The sequence below is a fragment of the Muntiacus reevesi genome, chromosome 2 (genome assembly GCF_963930625.1).
Source record: "Muntiacus reevesi chromosome 2, mMunRee1.1, whole genome shotgun sequence".
NCBI classification, from domain to species: domain Eukaryota; kingdom Metazoa; phylum Chordata; class Mammalia; order Artiodactyla; family Cervidae; genus Muntiacus; species Muntiacus reevesi.
In genome coordinates, this window is record NC_089250.1 from 224,246,605 (window position 1) to 224,273,824 (window position 27,220).

The 27,220-nt window shown below is 47.4% G+C and overlaps 1 protein-coding gene across 1 annotated transcript in view; it reads right to left on the minus strand.

Moving 5' to 3' along the window:
* The window catches only part of COTL1 (coactosin like F-actin binding protein 1), a 44,070-nt gene extending 34,684 nt beyond the window's left edge, over nt 1-9,386 (minus strand). Inside the window, exons 1-2 of the mRNA XM_065920444.1 lie at nt 9,105-9,386; nt 8,762-8,844 (exon numbers count right to left, since the gene is read on the minus strand). Coding sequence (XP_065776516.1) covers nt 8,762-8,844; nt 9,105-9,181 — 160 coding nt within the window. The 5' untranslated portion in view covers nt 9,182-9,386. The remainder of the gene's footprint in view (nt 1-8,761; nt 8,845-9,104) is intronic.
* Nucleotides 9,387-27,220: the final 17,834 nt, after the last annotated feature.

A 27,220-nucleotide genomic window follows, 5' to 3' on the forward strand; every position in this document is an offset into this window, starting at 1 on the left:
AGGAAGGGGGAGGGCAGGGCAGTGCAGCATGGGAGAAAGGCTGGGAGCCTCGGACACAGATCTGGATTCAAAGTCCAATTTCTCTACCTACTGCACTATCTCAAGCAAGTGATTTTTTATTATTTTATTATTGAATGAAAGATTATTTAAGTTCTGTAGTGCTTTACAATCTTCAAAAGTTTCCCACATGATATCATAAAATCCCATAATAATCCTTTTTCTCCCATTACCCCTATCTTCCCCAGTGGCTCAGTGGTAAAGAATCTGCCTGCAATGCAGGAGACCTGGGTTCGATCCCTGGGTTGGGAAGATTCCCTGGAGGAGGAAATAGCAACCAATTCCAGTATTCTTGCTTGGAGAATGCCATGGACAGAGGAGCCTAGCGGGCTACAGTCCATGGGGCCGCAAAGAGTGGGACATGACTGGAGCAACTTAGGACAAACCCCTCACTGGCCGCTCCTCCGTCCCCTCTTCCCACTGGTGACCACTAGTTCATTCTCTGTCATCTGTGAGTCTACCAAACAAGTGACTGGACTCTCTGAGAAAACAATCAGATTCCTTATCAGTAAAATGGAGATGACCCCTACTCTGGTGTCATTGTTCTTATTACATACACACCCCTCACGGGTAAGAAAAATTAGATGAGCTAATACAGGCCAAGTGCCTACCTAGTGCAGGGCAGTTGGCATCCATGGGGTCAGAATCATGCATTGGGATGTGCATGAGAGGGGCGAGCTGCTGAGCATCCCATCCTAACGGGCATTCTGGGCTATTTCTAAGCATTTTGACCTTGTGGGCAAAAGCAACAAAAAGTTAAGGGGAGAGAAAAGCTCTCCCCACCTCCCCACCGCTACCTGGACTGCAAGCTCACCAAGTTCAGAATGGGTCAGCTCAGTCCTGGGCAAAGGGCTGGCACTCAAGAAATGCTCCGGAAAAGGAAAAGACAGGGTCAAGGGTAGAGCCCGGGAAACACCCACACTTCTGGGGCACGAAAGGGAAGCAGAACCAGCAGACAGAAGTGAGAGCAGGAGATGAGAAACAGGAAAGGAGAAGTAAGTGAGCTTTGCAGTGCAAAAGCAGACGGAAGGGAAAAACCTTGTTTTTAGTAACTAGCAGTCGCTGCCAGAGGCTAGAAGGAGGGAAAGTGAAATAAGTATAAAAAAAGTCCACTCCATCTGGCCACCAGGAGGTGACCAAAGACTTGGGCAGGGGGTGCCAGGCTCCAGATGTGGGGCGGTGGGATGCCAGGATGTAACGAGGTGAAAAACCGGTGGAAGATGACGACATGGATGTAACATCTACATGATTCACCAGCAATAATTTCCAAAAGTTTGCATTAATGTCTAAAGACTTTCAAAGAGGGAAACTCAATTCATTTCAGCTAACTCTATACTTTTGCAGAAGCAGAGACACCCTACTTAGCAGGAAAAGGGACATCTAACAACCTTCTCCATGGAGGTGTGGCCACAAACTCCACACAAGTGGAAATATCACCCAGAAGAGCTGTTACAAAGCCCACGCATCTTATGACACAAAGAAGCCACAAAACGCGGCTCAGGATCCCCCAACAACACATGCATGAGCCAAGAAGGCAGTAGGAGACTGAATTTTGCAGAAAACTGTGAAGATAATGTTTCCAGAGCACTTCAGGTACCACTGAAGAATCACCACCTAGCATTGTTTCTGGAGCAACAGAAATGATGCATCAATCAATCCCCGTTTGTTGATTGTATGACAGACAGACTGTTTAGCACTTTACAAGGTCCAAAGCCCTGTCACAGATCTACAGCTTCCTTCTGACCTCATAGTCCCTTTGACTCACTAGATAATTTCTCTCCTTCCTTTCTCGCTCAAATTTCTAAGTTTGAGTAAAGCTAGAGGGGGGGAAAATGCATATGTGCAGCTTGGGGGAAGAAATGCCAGTGTGCAGAAGAGCAAAATAGACCACCATACATGTGTGCTGCACAGTTGCACACGTAGAGGCCGTGGACAGTGAGCGAATTTGTCTCTGTCCCAACCTGTCCCTCTTGCAGTAATAGTAAAGAGTCTCTCTTTGACCAAACTCTAACCACGCTCTTCCGAGCTCTTTCTCATCTGGGTCTCAACTTCTCGACTTCTGTGTTTGTCTCAGCCTTCGCTGATTTTAGCAAGGATCCCACCAAGTCAACTGAGCCAGAATTCCCCATCCGCCATATCTGATCACTCCTCGATATCTAATCAGGCTCCTTGTCCTCACCCTTTCCCGGTGATGTCTGATCCCTGGCATGCCTTCAGCAAGAATCCTGTTAAGTCAGTTTAGCCAGCTTCTCCCTTCAACCCGGACCCTTCCTCTTGGTAACTTTCCAGCCATTGATCCCTACCTTGCTCCTTGACTCCAAATTCCCACTCTTCCTTGTAGTATTCAGAGTTGAGTGTGATCTCTCTCCCTTGCAGTGGTCCCTACACCTATCACAACAGTCCTCTGAATAAAGACTGCCTTACTGTTCTTGTTTTTTTTGGCTGTACTATGCGCCATGTGGGATCTTAATTCCCCAACAAGGGATCTAACCCATGCCTTCTGGATTGGAAGGTGGGAGTCTTAACCACTGGACCATCAGGGAAGTCCCTGCCTTACTGTTCTTTGACAAGTGTTAGAATGAATGGTTTTGCCTTTAACAGTAAAGAGACCCCCATTTTCCTTAACCATCCCGCTGCCAAACTCAGTCCCTGAGAAGCAGTTGCAAGGTGCTATGTTACTGATAACCACATTAATTGAGCACCCATTGTATAGCAGGCATTGCCTATAAGCTTTACGTGTATCATGTCAATTTATCCTCAATTTTAGCAACCCTGTTCCCTGTGTGCAATCACTAACGGAATCTTACAGATGAAGAAACAGAGAATCTGGGAGACTTGCTCAAGGTCACACAGTGCAGCAAGGCTCCAAGTCAAAGCAAGACACCCTGGCTCTACCATCGATGCTCATAACTGATTGGCTCTAAAATCTGTACCAACAGAAAACTGGATTCATTCCCAGATGCCTAGCTTCTTTCTAAAATAAAAATGCTTGCAACAGAGTATTTTGGGGTCAGTTTATCAATAAAAGATCTGTTAAACAACGTTACATTTATACAACAGATAGATTAGGAGCCACTTTAAGGGCTGGATGATGACAATAAAACATCAGCGCCATGAGAACAGGGGCTTTCTCTGCTTTTAGATTTACCCTCAGTGCCTAGAACAGTAACCTACAGAGGAGTTGATTGAAGGAAGGAAGGAGGAAATGAATGAATGAACAAATTTCTGAGGGTTAAACTATATTTGAATTATATCTGGTTTTTATTCTCTTCCTTTTGCTTAAGCTTGCTTTCTGAATATTCTGCAATGGACCTGTATTACTTGTAAGGTGAAGAAAAAAAAACATTTCACAGACACCCTGAGACATTGACCCAACACATACACATGATCTGTAAGTCCTTCCTACAGAGATCAGAGAGATCACACCACCAGTCAGTCTGGCAAATGACTCCTTTCTCTTTTGCCAGCTTAGCCCTGGCTCCTCCCCACTCCCCATGGCTCTGTCAGGGCAACCAGAGACCCTCCAGACAGCTCAGTACCCATTCCCCATCATCTCTTCCCTCCCCCCATCTCTCTGATCACATACTTTACTTCCATATCAATTAAATTCCACCAATGAAATGACAATCACAGTGACTACCATTTATGGAGAACAGACTGCATCCTTGGCACCATGAACTTGCTTCCTTAATCCTCCTAATAATCACATTATAGCAAAAGGATGAGCAGGTGAATAATTCAGGTCACATGATTGGCAAGCATTTGAACCCAGACCATCCAAAGCAGCCTAGACCTTTAACCACTGTGCTAACCACCTCTTACCCTGTACTGACCACCTACTGCATGCAGACCTGGGCCAAAGGTCTCAGGCATGCCCACATGGCACCTACTGCATGCCAGTCTGGGGTTGAGCACCTCTACTAAGTGAACTCAGAGTTGAGTGCTTACTGTGTGCTGAGCTAGGGCATGCACAAGAAACATCAGAGCAGCAAGCACACTGTCACCCTAAACGCTAGGAGAATAGAAATAATATAAAAAGTACCGGTAGCAACAACCAACGTGACGCTAGGAGAGTTTTTAAAAAAAAGTAACAGCGACAACAGCCAACGGCATCACCATGTCTGGACTCTCCATTTAGACATACAGCTTCAGCGAACCTTCTCAGTCAGCATGAGAGGCGGGCGCCATCAGAACCACCAGAAAACTGTGGTACAGGTAAAGAAATGCCTGAGGTCACATGGCAGGGGGCAGAGTTGGGATGCAAATTTATAATTTCTCTGATTCCAAAGGTCCTGGCTGTTGAAATGCAGAAGGGATTGCACTAGGCGGGTTTGCTGGATCAGTCTCAGATGGACAGATACAGGGGAGAGGAATTCCACCTAGAGAGAATCGCTGGCCTGCAGACTGAGAGAGTTACACAGGGTCAGGCTGCAGGTGCACAAAGGAGGGTGTGGGAGCTATTGCACAGGAGATGTGGGTGGGGACAAACAGACTGGAAGGCCAAGGAGATAGCCTGTACTTAGTGGGCAGACGGGAGCTATAGGTGGCTAATGAACAGAGAAGGAACTTGAGGAGACCCGCGCTTTAGGAAGAGTTACTTTGCAGGCTTCCCTGGTGGCTCAGTGGTAAAAGAGTCTACCTGCCCATTCAAAAGACACAGGTTCAATCCCTGGGTTGGGAAGATCCCCTGGAGAAGGAAAAGGCAACCCACTCCAGTACCCTTGCCTGGAAAGTCCCATGGACAGAGGAGCCTGGTAGGCTCCAGTCCATGGGGTTGCAAAGAGTCAGACATGACTGAGCAACTTCACTTTCACTTTTACTCCCATCTGGGGGAGTTGAGGGGGATAGAATGAATTTAAGACTAGAAAGACTGTGGGCTGAGAGACTGTTGCAATAAAGGGCAGCCATGGACCTCTTTTGGGTCTGCCCCTCTTCTGGAAGCATCATGCCCTCGCCTTCACTCTTCCCTTAGGAACCCACCCTCCCCAACTCTATCTGCTGGTTTGGTGGGGCTGCCCCCCCCCCTCTGTCTCCTGGTTTGGTGGGGCTGCCCCTCCCCCAGTCCAGGCATGGGCACTGATCCAGGTATAGTCAGCCAGAATCACAGGGATTAGTTCACATGCGCACATGAACCCAGTCAGACCAAAGAGTCTGTCAGTCTGGAGACTTCTGCTGAAATCAGTGGCAGTCAGTCTCTCTCTCCTCCCCAAAGCCTGGAAGCCGGGTGGTTAGAGGTTATCACCTCGCCGCTCAGGGAGAACCTGCCCTCCTGCTCCCAAGGCAGGTGATCAAGGAGGAAAACAGGGCCGGGGGAGGGGCGTGAGTCCCGACAGCCTTATCTGCTGCTAGTACTTTACCTGGACTTTCCAACCACAGAAGCTAAGACTGGTTTCTTCGGGGGTGGGAGAGTGGGTAAGTTACCTGCACTGGGCTCCTCTCACTGCACCGACAGATCTGCAACCATCCCACATAGACTGAAGTTTGGAGTAAGAAGCCAGAGCAGAGGCAGTGATGGAGCGGTCAGTACAGAAGGAAGGCGCCAGGTGAGGCCGGCGCGAGAAGAGTCAGTGCAGGGGCCCAGAGGGCTCAGATCCTGGCAGCAAGAAACAGAGGACAAGGGTGGCCCAGCGACCTTCCAGTCCATGACCTTCAGGAACCAGTGCCTGGGGACAAGGACAGGCCAGCCTGGGGGGGCGGAGGAGGGCTGACAGGGAGAGGCTTACTGGGCAGATTCCATTCCTAAGAACCCGGGGGAAGGACAGAAGGAAGATAGTAGCCAGAGGGCAGAGGAGGGGTGAAAGAGAGTATTGCAGAGCAAGGATGGGGGGACAGGGTGAGGATGTCAAGGAGGAGAGAAAGCCCACAGTGGGGGCGGGGGGGCCTCCACCCACCTTGTTCACCCAGGGCAGACAGAGGAGCGACCAGGTACTGTTTTTAGGCTCCCGGGTCCCCTGTGACCTTGTGAGAGGTTTGGAAATAGGAAGGCTATGCCAGACCAGGAGCACTAGACCCTCCGGCTTGTCAGAACACCTGGCCAGAGATGAGGGCCATGGAGAGGACTCCCCGCGTCACAGGAGTAGGCGAACGTGCCTTCCGTAACTGCCAACAATCCCACCAGCCCCGACCAGAACCTGCTGTACAGTGAAGATGCTCCTCGACTCAGAAATGAGCCTCTAAACTACTTCCTTAGTGAGAAGAGGCTAAAAGCACAGGCCTCAAAGCCACCCTGCCCGGGTTCAAGGCCCGGGCCTGCCACGACCTTGCCGTGACTTGCAGGCAAATCACTTAACCTCTCTGGGTCTCCGTTTCCCCACCTACGGAAGGGAAGCAAGCTCAGAAACAGAGACAAGGTGTGCCCAGTGCAGTGACTTGCGTGTAGAAAGTTACTAGTCAGCGTTCCGAATCCTTGGTCACTGGGTTAGGAGGACACGGTGGCTGGATGGAACAGGCTTTTCTAAGACAAACAGGAGCAGACATGGCAACTATAGCTCGCCTATACATTTGTCCAACAGATGGCTGGGGAAGGAAGGCGGACTTCCAGCCAGAGCAGACGGAGCCTTCAGATCCCACGGCCCATTCATAAGCTCAACAAGCAGCAGGGAAAGCATTTTTAGTTCTCCCACCAGGCCCTCCCCACTGCCATCCCTATCATTGGGGGAAGGGCTGGACTAGCAAACCACAAAGCCCCAGGGAGGGAGGAAGTGTTCTCTGACCACAGCCTCCCCAATTCAGAATCCACTCACAGGATGCTCTTTATTACTGGGGTCACCTTCTACTCAATGGACAGAACTATAGCTTCAGAAACTGGGGGGTGGGTGGGAGGAGAAGACCCCAGTCTGATGGCAGGGGGTGGGGATGATGGATGGCTAGCAGGAGGAAACTGCTACTTTACTGTCCAGAGAGGAAGGAAGCTGGCTTGAGAGAAACTCTCAGAGCCGGCAAGGCAAAAAATACTGCTGAACCTCCCAGTTATACACCAAACCCCAGGAGTCTGCACTTACCCCACTTGTGAAAGCAGGCATCACGGTGGTGAAAGGACAGAGGTGGCTGAGAGACAGGGTTCCTGAGCCAGGGGCCTGGCTTTCAATCCTGGCCCCATTTACCTCAACAGATGTGAGTTGTGATAGTACTTTACACATCTGCTTTTAAACAAAGGGTTCCTCAGATGGCTCAGTGGTACAGAATCTGCCTGCCAATGCAGGAGACTTGGGTTCCATCCCTGGGTCGGGAAGATCCCCTAGAGAAGGAAATGGCAACCCACTCCAGTATTCTTGCCTGGGAAATTGCACAGAGGAGCCTGGCAGGCTACAGTCCATGGGGTCACGAAAGAGTTGGACACGACTGAACTCAACAACAACATTTTAAACAATCCTGTCCAAAAGCAGTGAGTGAAGGTCTAGAGGTAGCTCTGGGAGATGTTTTAGTTGGGAGACTTTTTTTTTTTTTTTGGGGTGGTAAATCTCAGTGCCACCCAGCCCACAGCAGGCACTTTATAGATATTCTTTGAATTAGAATAAATTCAAAATAATAATTTGAATAAAGGAAAGGGGCCATTGCGCGATCTTGAGCACAGTGGTGTATTTCTTATTTATTTCACAAATGACCGTGTCATCTGTACAAGCACTGACTCACCTATCCTCTCGACAGCCCTCTCAGATTACGGGGGAGGAAATCGAGGCCCCGAGAGGTTAAGTAACTTGCCCCAAACCACACGACTAGAAAGTGGCCACAAGGGGATTTGAACCCACCTTGCTGACTCTAGGTCCCCACCCTAACTTTCAGGCGGCATTGCCTTTGTCTGAAAGTATCTATTTCCAAGCTAGAGACCAGAGCCCAGAAAAAGAGCCCATCCTCCAATTTTAGCTTTAAAGGGCCCTATTACCAGTAATGCTGGGCCTTTTGCTTCAATGGTGTGGGGGGTGGGTTGGGGGACAGGGATTGGAGGTTGTGGTTGTACATGCATGTGTTTTTTTCCACTTAATGGTTTAAGACAACCCAGGGAAAGGCACAAAGTTTACAAATCCTAAAGATTTTGCTTAAAAGATTTCTTATATGTACACACCTGTGTAATTGCCTCCCAAATCAAAATACAGAATATTCCCAACTCCTTGAGACCCCACCCCACCTTCCATGTGCCTCCCCCAGTCAGGGGCTAGCCACCCACAAGTGGGAGCACTCTTCTGACTTTTCACGCTACAGATTAGCTTTGCCTTTTCTAAAATTTCATATAAATGGGATCATATGGTATGTACGCTTTCATATCCTGCTCTAAAATCTACAAACAAAAACACATCACCAGCACATGGACAATGATTGCAGAAGAAAGGAGGGGGCTGCCGCTAACCATTTCTTTCTCCTTCAATAAGCACCAGGATTGTTTTTATTTTGGCTCTGACTGATGAAAGGGGAAACCCGGGAGGGCTGGACCCTGGAGTTTGGAACCCCCTGAGTTAACGGTGGAAAGCTAGAGACCATGGGGGCAAAGGAGCTGTTCCGCCTGAAAAGGTTACTGTGAGAGGGAGGAGGCTGGCGGTCACCTCTGGTTGTTCTGGATGCCCAGAGGAGAGAAGGCTTGTGGAGGCTTTAGAACGCTCCAATCTGGTTCCTCCAGCGCTGGGGGCGCCCAGGGTGGCCTCAGGCTCCTCCCTAGCATTGACCATGTTCCAAAAGACCGGGAGTCCCCCCAGAAGGCGTGTCTCCCTACCTGTGCACTGTTGGATGAAGTCCTGATATTCTGCTCCCTGCTCGCCGGGGACGATGGTGGAGCCGTCATATTTAAAAGTCACCCTTTGGATTGGGAGAAGAGAAAAACACACATACACATCAGCGTCGGTGGCTGAACGGTGCCGAGCTTCCACAGAACAATCTAAAAGATGCTCTGGTTAGCGAAAAGCCAGCTCTGGCTTTCCACGCTGTCCCGGGTTAAGGCTGCGGGGAGACCGCACGGGCATGACCCTTAATCCATCCCGTCTGGAAGACGGCTCAGCGCACCAGGCCCCTTGCGAGCTCGGGCAGCGGGGCTCGGAGAGCAATGGAAAGTTCCTCACCAGATGACGGCCGAGCTGTCGTCGCGCACCAGGTTGTACGCCGTCCGGCAAGCCTCTTTGTCGATCTTGGTGGCCATCGCCCCGGGGCCTCAGTGGGAATACTGTGCTCGCAGCGACAGATGAGCGCGCTTGGGGCCGCGTGCAGGAATCGGAGCGGAGCGGGGCGGGGAAGCGCGGAAGGCGGGCTGGCAAGCGGGCGGGCGGGCGGCTGCGGCGACTGCAGCGTGAGAAGGAGAGCTCGGAGCTCTGAGAGCGGCGGTGGCTCGGAGTGCGCGAGGAGCGCGAGCTAGACCCAGGCCACGCAGTCCCGCCCCCCCCGCCCATTGGCCTTCCAGGACGCATTACGCCCCGCCCCCTATCGCTATTGGTCGTAGCGCGTGTCAGGGGCGTGGCGTCTTTACTCGCCAGCGGCCAATCCCAGCCCGAGTGGGTTGCGCAAACCTGCGAAGGGGGCTGGGGAGGGGGGCCCTTTCTCCCTCCTCCCCGCTCCCCTCCTCTTCTCCCTCCCCCTCTTCTCCTCCCCCCTCCTCTTCTCTTCTCCATCCCCCAACCCTTTCGTCGTTCTCCCACTCCCCTAACTCCTCCCCCACTTCCTCCTCCCCAAGCCCTTTTTCTCCTTTTCCTCTCTCTACTCCCTCTCCCTCCTCCCTCCTTGAGTCTCCCTCCTCATTCACTACCCGGCTCCTCGCCTCACCTCCTCCCCTTGCCCTTCCCACTTCCTTAACCCCTTCTTCCTCCTGTCTCCCTATTCCCACCTCCCCTCCCTTCCCCCACCTCCTACCCCAGCCTCCCCTAGTCCTCTTTATCCCCCCCAAACAACAACTCCGTTTACCTCCTCGCTATTCCTTGTCTTCAAGCTCTCCTGCTCTCTCCTCTCTCTCACTTTGCATCCCCCCTCCTCCCTACCCCTTCCTCTGCCTCCCTCCTCCCCACCAGAGCTCCTGGGCTGCAGAGCTCCACAGGGAACCACCACATGGGTGACTTACTGCATCAAACTGCCCTGCCCCAGTGTTGGGCTCCGTGGTTTCTAGGTAGGGAGAAATTGGAAAGAAGTAAGATTGTTAAGTAGGAGGGGATAGAATGTGGACTGCTTCCGAAACACGGGTGGGATCACTGTTTACTTTGCGCTCTGGTTATTTCCACTCACATCTTATCTCCCCGTTTGGGTTCCACTAAGGGCAGGAGATGACTCATTCTGTCTTCTTACTTCCCTCACTGACTCACTCATTCATTCCCTCCTGCAGTCATTCCACAAAGACCAGTTATAGGGTAAAGGCAAGTAAAAAGGCTGGACCCTCAAGACTTGGCTCTTGAATTGTATCCAGTGTTGCCTCTTTTTAACTGTGGGCTTTTGGACAAGCCTCAAAAACTCTCCGATTACTTTCCTCCAATGGAATAACAATAGTATCGACAACGTAAGAGTCGAACATAGTGACTAAACTACAACTGACATCAAAGGTTTGCTTTATGATTTAATGAAACTTGTAAACAAATATGTTAGACATTCGACAAAAGGTCATAGTTGTTGGTTATCAACTAAAATAAGTCGTAAAAAAAAACCCCAAAGGTCAGGGACAATGTTCGATTAGTAATAAAATTCTCAATGGTAAACAAATAAAAATCAATCAAGCATTGAACAGGCAAATGGGGGAGGGTGAATGGGAAAAGTAGGAGCTGGTACTGCTATAAATTAAAAGGCAAAAACAAAGAAATTCAAATTGGATACAGCTCAAAGCAGCTCCTATCTTACTCCCTGATGAAGGTAATGAGATAATTAGCCATTAGAAAGCGAACCAAAGATGGATCCATACCTCACACCGCAGATCAAGGTAAATTCCAAAAGGATGGAAGATTTGCCTGTAAATAAAGGAAACCACAAGAGTGCCAGAAGAACGCATGGGAAACTTCCTTTGTAAGACTGGAATGGGAAACCAAACTAACCGTGACTCAAAATCCAAAAGCCATAATAAAAGATAGATACATTCAGATATGTAAAAAGTCTTCTTTGAGGGGGAAAAAAAAAGAAAAGAAAACAAGGCAGTAGAAAGTATTTGCAACTCAAATCAGGAAGAATTTATCTCGCTGACATGTAGAGAAACCAACTTAGAAAAGAGAAAAGAGGGAATTCCCTGGCAGTCCAGTGGTTAGGACTGCATGCTTCCAGTCCTGGAGAGGTGAGGAGGGTTGGGTTAGGAGAACTAAGATCTTGCAAGCCCTGTGGAGCAGCCAGAAGGAAGGGAGAGAAACGAAAAGTGAGCACAAGATACGCCCAGACACAGCAGAAGGCTCTTAGACAACGAGAAGATGCTCAATCTCAAGCCCTAATAAGAGAAATGCAAATTGAAGCAAAACTGAGATAACTTTAAAGAAAAGAAAAACTAACAGTTTAGCAAAAAGCAAAATTTGACAAGCATGCTTTGTTGGTGAAGCCATGAAGACCCAGGCCATCTCATACAAGCTGGTGGGAGTGCAAGTTGGCACAACCAAGCATGGAAGCCACTTGTCAATATCTAGCCAAGTTGCAAATCTATGTGCTCTTGGCCAGTGTCCCCTAGAAACATCAACAGGACATAGGGCGCCCTGTGTGCCTCGGTCCCACACCCAGAGTGATGTAGTTGATCTGAGGTGTGACTTAAGGGGTGGGATTTTTTAAATCCCCTCTCATCATTTTCATGTGCAACTGGGGCTGACGGCCGCTGCTATAGACACATTCAAGTAACCATTGAGCAATCATCATTCAAGTAATCACTGACTGGATGGACAAGTTTGAGCAAGCTCCAGGGAGTTGGTGATGGACAAGGAAGCCTGGAGTGCTGCAGTCCATGGGGTCAGACACGACTGAGCGACTGAACTGAACTGAATCATTGAGCTTTATTGCTAGTATCAGAAGCCCCCCATTGATGGGGGACTGGATGAAGAGATAATGATACAGGTGTGCCATGGAGAAATCTGAAGCTGGAAAAACAAAGAGAATAGGGGGCTTCTCTCTATGCACTGTTACTGATAGATCTACAGTCTACATTAATGATCTACAGTCTACATCATGATGGAAAGAAGCAAAGTACAGAACAGTATGCTCAAAACACCTTCTTGTGCCTTTTGGGTAAAGCTTGTGTACCTTTTGGGTAAAGTTGGGGGAGGGTGTACAGAGATATTTGTGTTCATTCATATGTACATAAACACCTGTGGAAGAGCACACAAGAGAAAAATAAAGAGTTGTTCCTGAGATGGAGATGAGGAAGAGGAGGAGAGAGATTTTACCATATACCATTTTATCTATTCTGTTCAGTTTTTGAACATATGAATGCACTATCTATTAAGAATGTTAAACAACAACAAAGTGGTTTCTAGCCTGAATTTGATTCCAGAATTTAGGGACCCTGCCTGGGTGCCTTGACTATGTTATTCCACCTTTAATTGTGTTTCTCCTATTCGTAGTTGCTGCTGCCCTCTACTGGACTGAAAGTGTATGGTGGGTTTTGAAACAAAACCTGATTTTGAGCATTCTGAAGTCAACATGCCCAGATAAGGCAGAACAATAAACTGCACACGAGTAATGAATGAATATTTGTTTAAATCTGAGATCCACACAATATAAAAATCAATCTAATCAAACTCACGTTTCATTAGGAAAAAATCAAATCAAAATATTTGACATATATTACGTGCTATGACAAACCTAGACAGTGTAATAAAAAGCAGAGACATCATTTTGCTAAACCATCACAAGGTCCATATAGTCAAAGCTATGGTATTTCCAGTAGTCATGTAAAAATGTGAGAGTTGGACCATAATGAAGGCTGAGTGCCGAAGAATTGATGCTTTCGAACTCTGGTGCTGGAGAAGAGTCTTGAGAGTCCCTTGGACAGCAAGGAGATCAAACCAGTCAATCCTAAAGGAAATCAACCTTGAATATTCATTGGAAGGGCTGATGCTGAAGCTGAAGTTCCAATACTTGGTCAGTTGATTCGAAGAAAGCCAACTCATTGGAAAAGACCCAGATGCTGGGAAAGATAGAGGGCACCCAGAGAAGAGGGTGACAGAAGATGAGATGGTTGGATGACATCGCTGATTTACTGGACATGCATCTGAGCAAACTCTGGGAGACAGTGAAGGACAGGGAAGCTTAGCAGTCCAGTCTATGGGTTCACAAAGAGCTGGACACTACTTACCGACTGAACAGCAACAATAATGGGCTAGCTACTATGTCAGGGATTGGGGGAAGGACTTCCCTGGTGATCCAGTGGATCTGCACTTCCAATGCAGGGGTCTTGGATTTGATCCCTGGTCAGGAAAATAAAATCCCATTTGCCACATGGTGGGACCAAAAAAAAATTGAGAGCAGGTATACATTCATTCATTTATTCATTCATTTAACTATTCATCCATTCATTCATTTATTCCTGGCACTGGGTCCATTGTGTGTCTAAAGAGATCACAAACGCACTTGCCTGTAGGGGGCAGGCACGTAATGTGAATGAGCCAAGTACACAGTCTAAGAACATTTTTTCCTGAAGGTCATTCTCCTCTGGGTGTCAGTTTCATCTTCAGAACTGCCCTTTAAAGGGGTCCGCTAGTTCTCAGATCTGTCCCAGTTGCTATGCAGGAATCTTAGCATGATGAGGCCAAGGCTTCCAGTAAAAATCTGAATCTTTTTGTGAAATCTCATCTCTAGATTCTTAAACTTGGGCAGTAACAATGTTACATGTAAGAGCTGCCTGCATGCATATTTGAACTAGACAAAGGTGCTCCATGACCTCATGGGAATTATGTCTTGGAGGGAGACAAGCCACTTTGGTGTGGGTAGTTGTTTTGCTTGTTAACACTGGAGTGTCAGTCACTCAGTCATGTCTGATTCTTTGTGATCTCACAGACTCTAACCCACCAGGCTCCTCTGTCCATGGGATTCTCCAGGCAGGAATACTGGAGTGGGTAGCCATTCCCTTCTCCAGGGGATCTTCCCGACCCAGGTATGGGACCCAGGTCTCCTGTATGCGTTTTCTGCATTACAGACGGATTCTTTACCATCTGAGCCACCAGGGAAGCCCAAATGAAAACTTAGTTCAAATAGGCCTGGACAGTGGAGAGAAAGCAATGACTCTGTGATGGGAAAGCCCAGAGTTAATAGAATTCAGGCATGTTTTAATAATAAATAAAATACAGGTAACCAAATTTTAAAATATTGAAAGGGGACTTCCCTGGTGGCCCAGTGGTAGAGAATCCGCCTGCCAGTATAGAAGGCACAGGTTCGATCCCTGATCCCAGAAGATTCCCACGTGACACAGAGAAACTGAGCCTGTGGGCCACAGCTGTTGAGCCTGTGCTCTGGAACCCAGGAGCCTCGGCTACTGAGCCCTTAATCCCCAGAGCCTGTGCTCCGCAACAAGAGAAGCCACCGCAGTGAGAAGCCCACCCACCAACTAGAGAAAAACTCTCGTGGCAACAAAGACCCAGCACAGCCAAAAATAAATGAATAAAATTAATTTTAAAAATTTTTAAATAATAAAAATACACAAAAGATGGGGACCTCCCTGGTGATCCAGTGGCTAACACTCCGCACTCCAAAAGCAAGGGGTCTGGATTTGATCCCTGGTTGGGGAGTTAGATCCTACATGCCACAGCTAAAGATCCCACATGTGTCAACCAAGACCCAATGCAGCCAAGTAAATAAATTAAAAAATATATTTTTTTAATGGGACAAGCTAGAACCCATCCCTGTGATATTAGGCAGGGGAGAAAAAGGGGACAGCAAGTGGTGAGGGGCAATGAGACAGTAGACAAATAAATTTTTAAGTCTGTTAATGACCCAGAAAATGGACAATGGACAGAGACCAGTGCAAGTGGGTTCCCCAGCAATTCACTGGTACTGCCTCTTTTGAGCCCCACCGTTAAGACAGATGGGCAACTTACATAATCCATATTGATATATTATTAATACAGCCCCTATATATCCTATTCATGATATAGTAACTATATTAGGCTGTATTAGGGATAGTAATTGGGGGGCTTCCCAGGTGGCTCAGTGGCAAAGAAACTGCCTGCCAGCGCAGGAGACATGAGTTCGATCCCTGGGTCAGGAAGATCCCCTGGAGGAGGGCATAGCAACCCACTCCAGTATTCTTGCCTGGAGAATCCCACGGACAGAAGAGCCAGGTGGGCTTCCATCCATGGGGTTGCAGAGTCAGACACGATTGAAGAGACTCAGCACTCACGTGGGGTGAGTAATAGCTTCCTATGTGTTCTCTGCGCTAAGTGCTATACGACTATCTTCTCAAGTAATTCTGACATCAGCCGAAGAAGACAGTGTCACTAACCGCCTCAACATAGAAGAGGGACCTGAAGCAGGGACAGCTGCACCATCTCCCCAAGGTCACACAGAGAGAACCTTGCAGAGACAGTTAGAACCCAGGCGGTGTGACTTCCGGGGTCTGAGCCTCCCCGGAAAGAAGCAGAGCTTGGACACAGTGAAACTGACCCAGAGTAGCTCAGCTGTGTGTGTTCCATACTAGGAACATTGTGCTGATTTTTAAGACCATCATTTTTGCATGAGCTTTGTTTCTGTCATTGCAAATAATAATAATAACCTACAGAATTTTGAAGGTCAGTGTCCTGGTTCCCACATTTTCCTTGGGGCTCTATATTAAAAGAAGGAAAGGAAGGAAGAAATTCCATCTCAGCTGTAATTAGAGGTGGAAATAAAGCATAACCCCGAGATTTGCTGTTCTCAGCAAGGTGGTTGTCATTCTGAAGCAGGTGCCTTACATGGAATGGATATTTATAGAAAATGGTATTTATGGAATCCATGCTAAAAAAAAAAAAAAAGGAATCCATGCTGAGCTCACTCATTGTCAGATCTCTGAAAAGAGGGTCCCTGGAGGTTTTGGGAAGTGAAGGAGCTGAGCTATTGACAGAGGGAACGTAATACCTACCTCCTCCCAAATGGTCTTTTTCAGGAACTGTGAGTCACTTGGGGAGAACTCCAGTTGGACTCCAGAAATCCAGCAAGAAGACACTAGAAGGGCAATGTGACCTGGGATTGTGTAAGGGCAGGGTGGGTCCAAGCCTCTGAGTGGGGCAGTGTGGTCTAATGGCTGCAGGTTCAGAAAACTTCTCTCCCAAACCCTGGCTCTGCCATTCCCTCCCTGAGCCTCAGTCTCCTCTTCCATGAAGTGAGGACCACATGTGGAAAATCATATCAGAGGTGATAAAAGCAACTACTTTAAAAAAAATATTTTTTTGGTCACACCTGTGCAGCATGAGAATCTTAGTTTCCTGACCAGGGATCAAACCCATGCCCCCTACATCGGGAGCAAAGAGTCTAAACCACTGGACCACCAGGCAAGTCCCAAAAAGTAGCTGATATTTTAAGTACCAGTCACCCCCCCCCCCTCCAATCAGTATGAAACTTTAAATTTCCTTACTAGAAGTAGCACACAAAACTCCACTGGGAAATAGAAACTTTATATATAGAGATCATTCAGCAAGTGGAGAAGTATATAAGCAGGAAGAATTGAATGCAGGATATTGACTACAGCAGGGATGGGAGAGCAGAGAAGTCCAGCCGGTTGGTGAAGCACCCCCAGAAATCAGCCACAGCCCAGAGATGGGTGACCAGCCCTGGGTCAAAGAGACGACGTGGGGGGACACTGGAGTAGAGCTGCGATCACCCAAGGGATGCTGCAGCTCAGAGAAGGTATGGCTACTGGAGATTTGCTCCAGAGAGGGGTAGAAGTGCCCCTGGTGTTTCTTCCCTCCTGCCCTCCACTCTCTCACCAGTCTCCCTCTATCAGACCCAGCAACCTGCAAGGGGGACCCCCTTCTCCCACTCTACCACCATCCCCCTAGCCCTTCAGGGTCAAGGAGGGTAGTTAGGAGGAGGCGTTCTAACGTCCAGAACCAGGGAAGAAGACGTGGTTGAGCTGGTCAGACCACGCCTTGAGAATTGTGTTCTGATGTGGGGATTGTGCTTAAAGGAGGACCCCAGCGGACACTGGGAGGGATGAGAAGCCACAGACGTGGTTTATCCTGCAGGAGAGCGGTTTTGTGGAGGACAGGGGAACTGCCCCTTCACTTGGGAGGAAGTCCCTCTTACAGCAGATAATAGTCTTCTTTAAAAAAAGAAAAGAAAAGGAAGACTTGGCTGCATTTGGTCTCTGTTGCTGTGCAGGCTTTGTCTAGTTGCGGCGAGCAGGGGTCACTCTGTCTACTTGCGGTGCATGGGCTTCTCACTGTGGTGACTTCTCTTGTTGCGGCTCGCAGGCTCCAGAGGTCAGGCTCAGTAATTGTGGCACATGGACTTAATTGCTCTGTGGCATGTGGGATCTTCCCTGATCAGGGATCAAACCCACATTCCTTGCATTGGCAGGCAGATTCTTGACCGCTGAACGACCAGGGCAGTCCTGAAGCTAGTCTCATACGACCGTCCTGGAAGCAGATCTAACCCAGTTACAGGAAGGCAGAATTGGAGCCAATATAAAGAAGCTCTCTTTCGTAGAAATTAACACAACATTGTAAATCAACTACACTTCAATTTTCAAAATATATTGATGGAAAAAAAAAGGAGAAGAAGAAAACTCTTTTCTGATGGAACTGAATTTGGCTTTCCTGGGAGGTAGTGAGCTCCCCATCACAGCAAAGGATTTGTGAGTGTTAATTCTTGGTCTAGTGACCATTGCTATTTTGAACTAGCTTCTACTTTTGACATGACAAAGAAGTTTCAGTAATCCAGGGGATCTGGTATTGTCAGTTAAACTTTTAAACTTGCTTTGTAAAAACCTTCTGTTTTACTTCCCTTTGGTGTGGTGTGTTTCGTTGTTCACAGGCTGTAAGTTCCTCACAGACAGGAACATGTGTATAGATCTGCCTGACTTTAAGCAAACATAATACGTGAAAATTTTGGTTCTTGGTTCCACTAAAAACAAACAAACAAACAAAAAACTATCAATAAATTCCTTTAAACAATAACTGCCGCTAGGACATTTAAAACATACTTTCAGGGTCAAATAAAATTTTTCCCGAAGTGTTTATTTTATGCTGGCTAAGGGAAACTATTATCCAGAGGAGGTCTATAGAGAGGAATAAATTAATGTGAACAATATGCAAATAAAAAGTCACAATTTTCTTCGGTATTTGTTAAAATAACCATTTTTAGCTTTTAGCAGCCCATAACAGCAGCCTGCAGTAGGTAAAGATATATTGTTTAAGTTAATTAACAGCAAATACCCCACCAAAGTCAATAAATATAATAAATTAAAAACAAATTTTAAACTTAATATTAAAGTTTAATACATTTAAAGACCAGTTTCATACTTGGACACCTAGTAGAGAAAAAGGAAGGAACAATAGTAGAGAAAAAGAGAAATCAAAAGAAAAGGGAAAGAAGGCAGAGAACTTTAGAAAGTTCTTTCTAAAGGATGCTTTCTTATTGTATAAAATCAGGATTTTGGTCAACCAGTTAATAGTGCATCTAAGTCAGTTGTCCCAGGGAGAACTTAAAATCATCCATACTAGGTGTATTTGAAGGGACCTAACAAGTATTACTCCTTGGAAGGAAAGTTATGACCAACCTAGATAGCATATTAAAAAGCAGAGACATTACTTTGCCAACAAAGGTCCGTCTAGTCAAGGCTATGGTTTTTCCAGTGGTCATGTATGGATGTGAGAGTTGAACTGTGGAAGAAAGCTGAGCGCTGAAGAATTGATGCTTTTGAACTGTGGTGTTGGAGAAGACTCTTGAGAGTCCCTTGGACTGCAAGGAGATCCAACCAGTCCATCCTAAAGGAGATCAGTCCTGGGTGTTCATTGGAAGGACTGATGCTGAAGCTGAAACTCCAATATTTTGGCCACCTCATGCGAAGAGTTGACTCATTGGAAAAGACTCCAATGCTGGGAGGGATTGGGGGCAGGAGGAGAAGGGGACGACAGAGGATGAGATGGCTGGATGGCATCACTGACTCGATGGACATGAGTTTGAGTAAACTCCGGGAGTTGGTGATTGATGGACAGGGAGGCCTGGCATGCTGCGATTTATGGGGTCGCAAAGAGTTGGACACGACTGAGCAACTGAACTGAACTGAACAAGTATATGTATATGTTCTTCTTTGAGCACAGGCTGGCTGAAATACACTAGTGTATTTTTTTTTTAGTTGAAGTATAGTTGATTTACAATGTGTGTTAGTTTCAGATGTATAGCAAAGTGCTTCAGTTATATTTATATCTACTCTTTTGCAGATTCTTTTCCATTGTAGATTATTATGACGTTGAATTCAGTTCCCTGTACCAGATAGTAGGTCCTTGTTCTTTACCTGTTTTATATAGTAGTGCATATGTTAATCCTAAATCCCTAATTTATCCCTCCTTCCTCTTCCCCCTTTGGTAATTATAAATTTGCTATGCCTGAGTTTATGTTTTGTAATAAGTTCACTTGTATTATTTTTTAGATTGCAGATAAGTGGTATTATATGGTATTTGTCTTTCTCTGACTTACTTAGTACGATAATCTCTAGGTCCATCCATGTTGTTGCAAATGGCATTATTTCATTCTTTTTTATAGCCCTATATCTTTCTTCTTGCATGGACCTTCTACTACAATTTCCCATTTCCCTTTCTTTATGGTGGTTAGAGAACCTAAAGAATCTTTCAAAACCATTAATGTGAAGAATGAAGCCCTTTACCTGGAGTTCACAATCCCTTCCACCTTCTTCCCTGGTTTCTACAGTTCATTTGATGTCGATTTCCTTAGTCGGGGGCTTCAAGTTTTCCCAAGTTTCATCTCAGCTTTCATAGAGACAATATTCTTTCTTTTTACCTTCATGTTTCCATGATTTCTGCAACACTTAGTGGAATCAATTATTGACAATAATAAACACAACTGCCATACACAAGCTTGGGAGCAAACACACTGACTCTGCCTAACGGTAGAGGACAAAGATGAGGAAGAAGCATGTAGGCAGAGAGTTTGGTATGCACGTGTGTTTCACAGAAGAAATGGGACAAGTTCATTAACCTAGTGAGTCAGTTAAATGAAGACTGGTTAAGAGAGTGTCTTAAAAAAAACTATAAAAATTAAAACTTGCTTTGAAACTCGAGGTGCCTTTTTCGTGTGTGTATTAGCTCATATTACTTGGTCATCCATCATGTGCTCTTTCAGTCAATAAATATTCCTTCTGTGAACTCACAATACTAGACACATTGCTGGCTACAGGCTGATTGGCAGGGTCACTCTATTATGCCCATTTTATTGGTAGGGAGACTGAGGCTCAGCCAGCTGTCATTGCCACACACATTTAAGTACAAGTACCAAGTCTTTTGGTTGTACATCCTCATGTACTTCCTTACCATGTAAGACGGAGGGTTCAGATTTCTCTTCCCCTTAAACCAGAACTTCAGGTTCTCCATGTTGACAGTACGAGGGAGAAAGCAGACTATACTATAAGCCATTTTGAAAAACTGACAGATAAATAGATTGAAAGGCAAATTTTCCCAGTGTTTGGAGTCAGAGTGCTGACAGCAAACAGAAGGCACATTAGATAGATTCTGAAGAGAATTTATTTTTTTGAAATAAGTGTGTATGTATATATCTATGTATGTATTTATTTATTTATTAGGGCTTCCCAGGTGGCTCAGTTGTAAAGAATCTGCCTGCAATGCAGGAGACACAGGAGTTGCAGGTTCAGTCCCTGGGTGGGGAACATCCCCTGGAGGAGGAAATGGCAACCCACTCCAGTATTCTTGCCTAAAAAATCCCATGGACGGAGTAGCCTGGCGGGCTACAGTCCACGCAGTTGCAAAGAGTCGGACACGACTGAGCATGAGAATACAGTTATTTATTTGGCTGCACTGGGTCTTAGTAGGGACACTTAGGATCTTCAATCTTCATTGCAGCAAGGAGGGTCCCCTTTTTTTTATTAATTAGTTTTATTTTTGGTTGCACAAGGTCTTCATTGCTGCATGTGCGCTTTAGTTGCGGTGAGCGGGGGCTACTCTCTAGTTGCAGTGCATGGGCTTCTCTTCTTCCGGAGCACAGACTCTAGGGTACATGGGCTTCAATGGTTTAAGCACAGGGGCTCAGGAGTTGTGGCTTCATACTGTGTGTAAGATCTGTTAGTTGCCACATGTGGGATCTAGTTCCCTAACCAGGGATCTAATCCGGGCCACCTGCATTGGGAGTGCAGAGTGCTAGTCACTGTACCAGCAGGGAAGTCCTTGAAGATAATCTAAATTAGGAACTATAGGGAGTTCCCCACTTCTCTCCTCCTGCCCTCCAGTCTCCATCTGGTGCCTCCCACTGGTTGGACCCAATAGGAAATCACAGGGGAGGGAGCCCGGGTGATGCCTTCCATCAAGGTCAGGCTTCTAGGACAGAGAGAAAGTGAAGAATGAATCTGAGCACAAGCAGATGGGTAACAACCAGAGCCCACCCCGCTTGCCAATTGGCATCACTGATATAATTCTTTTTTCCTTTATGGTGTTAAGAATTCTCTGAGACTGATTCAGAAGGAAGGAGAAGGGGGAAGACATGCCAGCCCACCAAGGGGGTCAGAGGGAGAGGGTAGGGCCTACAGTAGACACAGGGAACTGTATGCAATATTCTGTGATAAACCATAGTGGAAAAGAATGCATATACACATATAACTGAACTACTGTGCTATACAGCAGAAATTAACACAACATTGTAAGTCAATTATACTTCAATAAAATAATACATACATATATACACAAGTAAAGCTACTTCAACCACACTGGCCAGGCACCCAGCTCACTGCCAAAGGGTTTCTGTTCTCATAGAGTCCAGCTTCCCCTCCATGGACCCCTGCAAGCACCCCATGTCCAGCCAACCAGAGTTCCTCCTCAACTGTCTGCTGCACATGCTGTTTCCTCTGCCTGGGACCCCCTTCACCACTCTCATCTGCCTAGAATCTCCCACTTAACCTTTCAAACACAGCTCAGGTGTCACTGCCCCCACAGTTTTAAGTCATGCACAGAAAAGCTTTATCTCAGGGGTGCCAGGGAAGTTTAGCATTTGGGAAAAAAAAAAGTTCATTCCTGGAATTAACCATGCCAACAGAGCAAAAAAAGAGTAAAAAAAAAAAAAAAAAATCTCTGGGGATCTGGAGATGTATGTGTGAATGAAAATAACAGTGAGCCAGTATCACACACAGGTCATCATGCTAAGCCCTCTCCATGGAAGGGGAGGCAGGTAGACTCTACTGTAAACCTCATTTCTCAGAGGAGGAAAGCAAGGTAGAGAGAGGCTGAGTAATTTGCCCAAGGTCACATAGCTGGCAAGTGGTAGAAGCAAGGGCTGAACTCTGGGATCTTCACACCACGTGGCATACTGAATGAATGATTGAATGAATGCAACCATCAGAACCAAAATGATGGTCGATCCAGAGAGAGGACAGCCTTGCTGAGTCAGGGTGGGCTGTCCAGGTCAGTCCCTGCAGTGGGGGAGAACAAGAACAGAGACAGGCAATTCAAAGATGGAGAAGGATGACATCCCCTCCCATGGAGCAGACCCTTCCCTGGGGACCTAGTGTTCTTCCTCCCCTGGGTCCCGATGGCTAGGGGCCAGCCTCCACCCTCCCCTTATCTCACTATATTGTAACTGCAAGTTCCTGTGTCTCTCTCCCACTTTGGATGCTGGGCCCAGTTTCACTCAAACTTTTCTGGCCAGGACTGTGTGTCCACCTAGGGACAATCTACTTTTCTTGAATAAAGGAAATAAATGATATTCAAGACTGCAGGAGCCCTGGTGAGAACACAGAAAGACCCCACTCCAAGAAGCAATAGAGCAAGAAGTCAGTTGCTGGCAGGAGGTCAAAGCAGGACCAACTGCTTGGCTGACGAGGTATCAACCAGGCACTTGCTCTTTTCCCTAAGAAGAGTCAGGCTTGGGCCTGAAGTCTGAGCTTGAACTCTATAGACAGGAATTAACGGGGCCTGCAGCTCATGGGGGAGCTTGGAAGAGATATTGAAAAGGATGTGTCTGAGAGTGCTGCTCCGTGCTGTTCCTAGAATCCCATCAGTACCTCTGGGCTCAGTGGGAAAGTGCTGTGATCAACTACCAATATCTGCCATGCATACTCTACCAGACGTAGAGGTATGCATGCTATCTGTTTACCATCAGATGGCAGGGCTGTGGGGGAAGGGGCTGGGCAGATTAGTAGTCATAACAGAATGAACATTTCTCAAGAACTTGGAATGTGCCCTGTTAAATGCTTTGCCTGTTCTATTTAATTTAATTCTCAAGATAACGCTCAGAGATAAGGGACTCTGGTCCCTCCCCTATGGCAGCTCTACAAGAGTCACAATTTTACCTACTTATATAATTTTTCTTATTTATTTGGCCTCGCTAGGTCTTAGCTGTGGCACATGGGATCTTTAGTTGGGGCATACAAACACTTAGCTGAGGCATGTAGGATCTAGTTTCCTGACCAGGGATCGAACCCAGACCTCCTGCTTTGGGAGCGTGGAGTTTTGGTCACTGGACCACCAGGGAAGTCCCACAATTTTATTTATCTGTGTTTAGCACTATATCCACAGCACCTAAAAGAGTACCTGGCATATGGCTGGCACTCAATAAGTATTTGCTATTGAGTAGATGAACTCCCATTTTGCAGATGAGGAAACTGAGGCCCAGAGAGACAAGTAACTTACTCAAAGTCATGCAGTTAATAAGAGCTCCTCTAGGGCAGCATCTCTGGAATGTTCTGAGAAGTGGCATTGTTCTATAATCTGTGCTATGCACTAGCTACAGGTGACTAATCAGGATGCAACATGGAGGTAAGGCAACTGAGAAAGTGAACTTTAAATTTCATGTAATTCTAACTAATTGAAATAGAAATGGCCCAGCACAGCTGTAGAGCTTGAGAGCTCAACCACCCTAGACTGATACCAAACACCCGGTCCAGGTTTTCCAAGTCAAATGAAAACACTGAGATTTTTTTTCAGTTATAATTCCATTGGGAAGGGCAGGGGGGTGTAGCAGTGAATGAATCTACAAGTAATTGTATTATTTGTGTGGCTCTCTTGGCCACACAGTTCTGTGAAAGCTTTTATCCACGCGCCGGGTTTCACACAAGAGGCTTGAAGATTCCATAGCAGACGTGGCTAGTCAGGGTTACCTGCTGACCTTGGACCACAGCCAGCTGTGCAACCCTGAAATGCCAAGCATTTCATTTTCACAGCTGGCAAACAGGGAACCATGGCAAACAGAGTCAGGCTGTGGGCAAGGCCAGCTTCGTTAGAAACCTCAGCAGTAAGTGACCAGAGGTTCTGACCTGACAGGTCCCAAGACAGCATCAGCTCCAGGAGAAGCTGTGACACGCAGGAAGCTTCCTGTATGTTGTATCTGCCTGCCCTGCCCTCTTCTCTCTACCCCTCTTAGGGGCTGGCGGCTTCTTTTCCCTCTGGTCATGAAACAACAAGATCTTAAAAAAGCGCCTGAAGCTGATGAATGAATGCTAAGGTGTCAATGACTCATAGAGTCCATTTTCAAATGATTTCTATTTTAACAGGAAACAAAGTCTTCAGCTAAGGAAGTTTTCTAACTGATAGACAGGCATCATCAACAAAAGTTCAAATTTAGGAGCTTTGTGCATGGGGCTTTATGCTTTGCTGGTGGCTCAGATGGTAAAGAATCTGCCTGCAATGCAGAAGACCTGGCTTTGATCCCTGGGTTGGGAAAACCCCCTGGAGAAGGAAATGGCAACCCATTCCAGTATTCTTGCCTGGAAAATCCTGTGGACAGATGAGCCTGACCGTTTACAGTCCATGGGTCGCAAAGAGTCAGACACAACTGAGCAACTAACACGCACGGGGCACTGATGGGAGTGGTCTGCTGCTGCTGCTGCTAAGTCGCTTCAGTCGTGTCCAACCCTGTGCAACCCCATAGGCAGCAGCCCCCCAGGCTCCTCCATGGGATTTTCCAGGCAAGAGTACTGGAGTGGGGTGCCATTGCCTTCTCCTGATGGAAGTGGTCAGCATGTATTAATCCATTTATTATTCATTCATTCATTATATCATTCATTCATCATGTATTAATTTGTCAACACCACGAAAGGAACAAAGGCTACCCCATTTGGAGATGGGAAATGGTGCAGCTGGTCCAGTTGGCACCAAGCCAGGGCCCAAATCCAGGCACAGCTGGGGAGGCAAGTCCTGAGGAGAAGGAAGCAGGAAGCAGAAATGCCAACCGAGGGGAAGAAAGTCTTTCTTTTAATCTGAGATTAGGAACGACCAAGGCCTAGGCCAGGAAACCTCTGTGGCTTCACCCATTTATTGGTCTGTTGCTTCTTACCCTCCAATCTAAACAGTTACAAATTTACTGGAGGGATGGAGCCAAGAATTCCACTTGCAGACGTGATCCAGGGTGGCCCCCAGGCCAGCTCGCTTATGCTGGGCTGCAATTTTTCTAGATTACTCAGCCTTTGGGAGGAAAGCTGGGCCAAGGACAAACCTCTGGTGAGAACAGAGTGTTTAGAGAGCTGCCTGCCTCCTCCTCCTTCCCTCCTCCTCCAAGAGACTCAAGGACCTGGAGGCTCCCTGGGGAGCTAAGGCTGCAGCTGCATGGAGCAGTTCTCCTAGGCCTCACCCCATCCCCAACACCTCCCTCCCTATCCCTCCCACCCACCCCCCCATCCCAGGCCCAGCTGTTCTGGGGACATGGCTGGCAGTTCACTGACACCTCTCTAAAGGGTCTGCACCACTCAGAATCACGTGCATGCATCCGTGAAGAACACAGGCATGCAAAAAACACAAGGCTGATCTACACTTAAGTACTGACAGCTGTTCTCCTCGGGTGGGTCATGTTTTCCCTTTTGTGCTTGTCCCTTTTGATACTGAGTACTTCCTTAGTTTTTTTTTTTTTTTTTTTGGTCTGTGCTCTGCTGCTTGTGGGATCTTAGCTCCCCAACCAAGAATCGAACCTGCTCCATGACAATGAAAGAGCCGTGTCCTAACCAATGGACCGCTGAGGAAATCCCAAATCCACCCTTTCTAAGTGTACAATTCAGTGGTTTTTCATCTATTCAGAGTTGTGCCATCATCAATACGACCAAATTTCAGAACATTTTTATCACACTTCCGCCCCAAAACATCCCTTAACAGCCACACCATTTCCCTCAACATTCCAGCCCTGAGTAACCACTAATTTCCTTTCTGTCTGTACGGATTTGCCTGTTCTGGACACTTCATATAAATGGACTGATACAATACCCGGTCTTCCGTATCTTTCACTTAGAATAATGTTTCCAAGGTTCATTCAGGCTATAGTATAAGTTTGACAATGACAGATACGTGGTGGTTAAAGCTCATTTATTCCTCAAATACTTAACTAACAGGCTACCACGTGCCAGAGTTGGGGCTGGCAGCAAACCCTGCCCCAGCGGGTTTCCAGTCGGGGGAGAGAGAAAGTGAAAGTGAAAGTCACTTAGTCGTGTCCGACTGTTTGTGACCCCATAGACTATACAGTCCATGGAATTCCCCAGGCCTGAATACTGGAGTGGATTGGATAGCCTTTCCCTTCTCCAGGGGATCTTCCCAACCCAGGGACTGAACCCAGGTCTCCCACATTGCAGGCGAATTCTTTACCAGCTGAGCCACAAGGGAAGCCCCGGGGAGAGAGAAAAGTAAGTCAAATGAACAAGGAATGGTTGAGAAGATTAGAGAGAGAGGAATGGTGACTTTAACACAGGGGCCAGCGAAGACCTCGCTGTAGGTGAAAGCAAAGGGACCGGCCGAACTAAGGCTGGAAGAGGGTGAAGGTGCGAAGGTGCCCCCGCGATGTCCCCGCCCAGCACTCAGGTCCCCCAGGCCCGGGACCTCGCCTGTCCGGTCCACGCCTTGTCCCTGCGCCTGGGACGGCGGTCGACACCCAGGAGGCAGGTCGCGATGCTTGACTCTTGAGTGCCCCGCCGGGGCCGCGAGCTAGTCCCCGGATCGAGGATGTGCGGGCGGAGGGGTGGGTGAGGACCCCACGCAGGCCCAGACCCCGCGCAGGCCCCGCCCTCCCGGCGCAGGCTCCACGCCAGCGCAGGCCCCGCCCCTAGCAGGCCCCGCCTGCGCCCACCCGCTCCCCGCTGCCGCCATTGGCCGCGCGAGCCTCCGCCCTTGGC